This window comes from Alligator sinensis, unplaced genomic scaffold (assembly GCF_000455745.1).
Source record: "Alligator sinensis unplaced genomic scaffold, ASM45574v1 scaffold1659_1, whole genome shotgun sequence".
NCBI lineage: Eukaryota > Metazoa > Chordata > Crocodylia > Alligatoridae > Alligator > Alligator sinensis.
The window spans coordinates 1-5,437 of NW_005843290.1; the positions used below are offsets into that span (position 1 = coordinate 1).

The following is a 5,437-nucleotide window of genomic DNA, read 5'->3' on the forward strand; positions in this document are numbered from 1 at the left end:
GCTCTCCCACCGCCCCCGGTGCTTTAAAATAAAGCCCCCACTCAGCAGGTGCTGGCTGGTGGGGGGGTGATCTTTGCTGCCCCCCACTGCCCTGTGATGTGTTGGGGGCTCTGCCATGATCCACCAAAAGCTCTGACTGCTGCTCCAGCAGCTGGTGAATGCCAGGCTTTTTTTAACAGCTGGGGCTGGGTGAGGCAGCCACTGACAAGGCTGGGAGAGCGGGCGGGGGTTGAGCGGAGCTAGGGAGCAGGCAAGGGATGGAGCCTGGTGGGGGTCCCCCATGGTCCCCTTCCCCCTTCTCCAGCCTCCCTCGCCCCCCACTTACCGGCATGGAGTCTGGGTCCAGCTTCCTGCGGCGGCAAGCAGAGACTGCCTGAATCTCCAAATCTTTTCCAGATTGGTTCAGAGAACTTCAAATCGATTTGGACCTTTTTATTGGTCTCCTGATTCGATTCGGAGACTCAGCCGCCGAATCAAGCCAAATCTTCTCCGAATCGAATCGGCACCCGAAGCTTCGTGCAGCCCTAGTGCCTGGCACTGTTGGCCAGGGCCTCTGCCTGTGGGTGTGCTGAGGGTTCCTGGGGTGAGGGGAAGGGGTGGGAGGAGCATGCCCCTCCTCTCGGTATTCCCTTTGGCTGCCAGGGCTGGAGGGAACTCTGTGCTGGGTTGGTGCAGCTGGGGTGGGTCCTGACCTGTCGGTTTGTGCCAGGCCCAAGCTGTGCTTTCAGGTTCATTTGCCCTAAGTGTGTGCAAATACGCTTGGAACATAAGAACATAAGTGCCAGACTGGGTCAGGGCCATCTAGCCCAGTGCTTCGTCTCCAATAGTGGCAGAAATCAATGCTATGGAGAGAGAGCATTGAACCAGATCTCTCTAGAGTGATCTATCTCTGATTGAATGTCCTTCCTGGCATCCAGTGTAATAGGTTCAGAGATGCCAAAGGAAACATCTCCAATCACTCTGTTTAATAGCCATGAATAGATACCATCCGTGAAGGTATCAGTCCCTTTCTGACCCTGGCCACGCTCCCTGCCTCCAGCACCTCCTGTGGCAATGAATTCCATGAGTTAATGACAATGTTGCCTAAACAAAAAAGACTTTCTTTTGTTAGTTTTTAAACCTGTCACCTACAGATTTCAGCAGGTGCCCCTTAGTTCTAGTATTCCAGGACTTGGTGAACAACTGTTCCCTCGTCACTTGGTGCACACCCTTCATAATGTTATAATTCTCTGTTGTATCCCCCCTCAGCCTTCTCCTTTCCAAATGAAAGTCTTACTCATATTAGTTGAAAGGGTGCTAAAAGCCATTTTAGTCCCTTCTGGTATGACAGCTGCTCCAGGTCCCTGGTCATTTTGGTTGCCTTTCTGTATAATGGGGGATAGGGAGCATGGGATTACACAGCATGGGATTAAAGTGTGGAACTCATGGCCGCCAGAGGTGTTGGAAGCTGGGTGTTTAACCAAATTCAAAAAAGGTCAGGATAAATTCTTGGAGGAAAGGGACATCAGTAGCTATTGAACACAGCTATTGAACACAGGAGTGAGGGGCACGGCCTCTGAATCAGAACTTCCCAGACTTTAAAGCCTGGAGGCTGCAAGAGGAGCAGTGGAAGAAAACCCTGGTCAGATCCTGTTCTCTCTTCCTTTCAGCATCAGCTGTCTGCTGCTGTGAGACAGGATTGTGGTCAAGACAGACCTATGGTCTGACCCAGTAAATGGCAGTTCAGATGTTCTTATGTACAGGGGGTGGAAGGTGGGAGTGCTCCTGTGGGAGTGGGGAGGGGAAGAGGCTGCAGCAGTTGGAGCTGGGCTGGGGCCCTGTAACCTCACTACCCCAGGGCGGCCTGGCTGGGGAGGCTCTGTGCCTGTCCTTGCTGGGCTCTCCCAGGTTTGATGCCCTGGCCAGGCTGTGGTAGCCCCTGCACTCCTCGTGGTGCCTGCAGAGAGCAAGTTAAGGGTGAAGAGGTGGGCAGCCATGCTGGTCCTGTCCTGGGTCCAGCTGGAGCTGCTCCCCAGGGGAGCTTGGCCCCCTACCCTCTTGGCTTCTCCCAGCACCATGCCCTGGCCCCCAGGTCTTCCCCACACTCGTCGGCGACATCGACAACTGTGGAAGCCTCCATGCGCAGGTGCTGCACCTGCTGACGGAGCGCATCCGGACCAAGGCCATCTTCCAGGTGAGACCTGGCCCCAGGGGAAGGGTCGGCTGCACTAGTGCACGGGAAGTGCTGATGCCCTAGATGAAGCCCCAGGCATTACTGCAGCTTATGTGCTGCCAAGGCCTGCCCTACTCATCCCCACACCCACCCACGGTGGCTTTTCATCCTCTGTGTTGGAAGGCGGAGGCAGACACCAGAGGGGAGACCTGGAGCAGAAGTTAGTTCCTCTTGAGCAGGGCTGGCAGGTGGGGGCTGTGCCTTAACTTCCCTCTGGGCAGAGGAGAGTGCCCTGCCCTTCCCCCAGGGTTCAGGCGGGATTTTCCCTCCCCACACCCTTTTCAACCCAGGGCAGAGCAAGCTTTCCTCTCTCAGACCCTGCCCATGCCCTTCCTGGTCGCTAGATGGCACCAGCAGGTCACAAAATTGTGGTCCAGGCTGAAGCCAGGGCCCAGGTGGCTGTGCTGGGTGGTGGGACAGATTAGGAGGAGGGTGCTCTCTAGGTGGAGGCTGGGCCATTGCCATTGCTGGGGGTGGGGTGGTAGGTATGACACCGGGCCCTGCCGACCCTGTCTCTGGCTCCAGACACAGCGGTCCAAGTTTATGACGTGGCAGTTTGATGGGGAATACCGCGGGGATGACTGCACGGCCACCCTGACGCTGGGCAACCCTGATGTGATCAGTGAGTCAGGTGAGGCCCAGCACCCCCACTGGCCAGTTGTGCTCCCAGCCCCCAGCAGCTGTAGGAGGGCCCAACTCTGGCACCCTCCCCTGCAGGCCCCATCTCATTTCTGTTTCAAACACTTGCTGCCTGCTGGTCTGGGCTTCTGCACTCCTGTGGGAGCCTGTGGCAGAGGAGGGGTCACCCCAGGCAGCGGAAGGGACCTGCCTCCTTCCTGAGACCATTGCTCCTCCTGGATGCACATCCCTTGGCGGGGGATGCCCTGGGGCTGATGCTAGGGCCTAAGCAGTTGTGGGATCTCTGCTGCTTGTCTTGTAAGACCCCATGCAAGATGGGGAGAGAAGCACAGGCCAGTGTCTGGAGCTGGGTAGGAGCTAGGAGCCAGGATTCCTGGGTTCTGCACTGGTTCATGGGCCCTTCCCTGCTTGTGCCTTGCTTTGCCCAGCTACATGCTGGGGTAGTACCATGGGCAACGTGCACTGGTGCCAGAGGGGCAGTGCCCGGCTGTCACAGCAGGGCAGCTGACAGTATTTCCTGCCTGCAGTCATCCTGGTGGCGCACTTCCTGCAGAGCGTGACCTCGCGTCTGGTTCTGGGAGGAGAGATGGTGTATCACCGACGCCCGGGCGAGGAGGGCGCCATTGTCACCCTGGCAGGGAAGTACACGGGTATGCGGGCACTGCACCAGGCAGCTGGGATGGGCACTCCCAGCACCCCAAATGCCCTGCAAGAGCCCTTCTGGGAGCCCCACTTAAGCACCCTAAGAACAGGAGGCTTTGCAGGGACAGAGGTTGTGGAGGGGCTGGGGCAGCAGGGCTGTGGGTTGGGCTTGGGACACCAATAGGTGGAGCCTACAGAGCCTCCCTGCAGTGTCCCTCATGTCACCTCCTTCATGAGCTCTCTGTAGTATGAAAGGTCAAGGGGCCCTGGCACTGCCCCTTCTCGCCTTGTGCCCTCCCACCCTTGCCAGCTTCCCGTCCCCTCCATCTGTCTCGTTGCAGCTCCCAAATGGGTGGCAACACTGAACATTGGCTGTGGCGGTGCCCATGCCAGCTACTACCACAAAGCCAATGAGCAGGTGAGTTATGCCTGCCCCTGTCCTGGGGCACTGGGGTCCCCAGCCCTCATGTCTCACCCCTGCTTCCCCCTCCAGGTGCAGGTTGGGGTGGAGTTTGAAGCCAACACTCGGCTGCAGGACACCACTTTTGCCTTCGGCTACCAGCTCAACTTAACCCAGGCCAATGTCATCTTCAGAGGTGAGAGCCCTGGAGCACCAGCCTTCCGGAGGGTACCAGCCTTGCTGCACCTCCCTTCCTCCCATCTTAGAGCTGTAGGAGTCTGCCTCTCCTTGAGCAATGCATCCCATGCCATAGGCAGTGGCATTGCCTGAGGGCCAGACCTGACCCCTGGTGCTGGGAGTCTAGGCCCAGAGCCTGGCAACGGTGCTATGCCTTGTCTTCTGTTCATGACTCCACTTTGGTTTGGAAGGCGTTCTCGGCTCGTTCCCTGTCCCATCTGCTCAAGAAGACCGTTAGCCCCTTCTCTCCCCTGGCATGTTTACCATGTTGCACATGAGGAAGCTCCAGGCCTCCAGAAGCACCCTGCCTGCTGTGGGCACGTTGGGAGTGCAGTCTGAGGCTGGACAGGGGCACACAGCTGGCATGTAGCAACATGGGAGCAAGCAGCACTCCTTGTGATGCATGGCAGCTCCCGTGTGCAGTGTGTGCTGTGCATCTGGCAGCAGTTGGGGTGGGGGCATAGTCCTGCTGGCTCTCAGACTTATGGTCCCTCATCCCTCTTGCAGGTCTCGTGGACAGCAACTGGTGCGTGGGGGGTGTCCTGGAGAAGAAGCTGCCACCCCTGCCTGTCACCCTGGCCCTGGGCGCCTTCCTCAACCACTGGAAGAACCGCTTCCACTGCGGCTTCAGCATCATCGTGGGCTGAAAGGGCTGTGCCCCTGGGCTCTGACTGCTGTGATGCTACAGCAGGAGCAGGTCCTGGCTGGATCTGCATGCCACAGACTGAGGACTGGCAGCCTGCCACTGCCTTCCTGTCTCAGGGAGCCTTTGTGCCATGAGATGTACTGCCCCATGGAGTGACCTACTGCCTTCATGGCAGCTGCTTCTGGGGTCCAAGAGACATCTGACACCTGGTGCTGCTTGGGGGAGTCACTCTTTCTGCAGTCAGCCCAGATCTCTGTGACCACGGTATGGGTGTGGACATAGGCTGTGCTGGGGCTGCCCAGCCCAGCGCAGTGAGTGCTACGGGACCGCGCAGTGGTGGTGGGAGTAGGCGGTATAGGGGCTGCTGCTGGGTGTGATGTTTTTGCTGTACGACGGCTTGGAACCCCATTAAAGCACTTGGGCTGCTGGGGGCTAGTATTGGTGGGGGCAGGCTCTCTGGCTGCCTCGGGGGCAGGGGGAGCTCGGCCTGCCTCCGGGCCTGGTGGTGGGCCAGCCGCTGGCAGGGCTGCATCCAGGAACCCAGCAAGGGAAGTGCAGTCATTCTTCCCGGATAATGGCAGAAGCTCTGTCAGCTTTAAAAGAGGCTCCTCTCAGTGGTGAGCAGTATGCTCAGTGGTGAGCAGTATGCTCACAGAATAGG

The 5,437-nt window shown here is 58.3% G+C and overlaps 1 protein-coding gene across 1 annotated transcript; it reads left to right on the forward strand.

The window, feature by feature from the left end:
* Positions 1–304: 304 nt before the first annotated feature.
* TOMM40L (translocase of outer mitochondrial membrane 40 like) lies at positions 305–5,423 on the forward strand (the record flags this gene model as incomplete). The annotated part of the gene is made up of 7 exons (XM_006038224.3): positions 305–559; positions 2,072–2,173; positions 2,738–2,843; positions 3,379–3,501; positions 3,835–3,911; positions 3,987–4,089; positions 4,638–5,423. Coding segments are annotated over 7 exons (906 nt in total), but the record flags the coding sequence as incomplete, so codon positions are not given.
* Between the last annotated feature and the right edge of the window lie 14 nt (positions 5,424–5,437).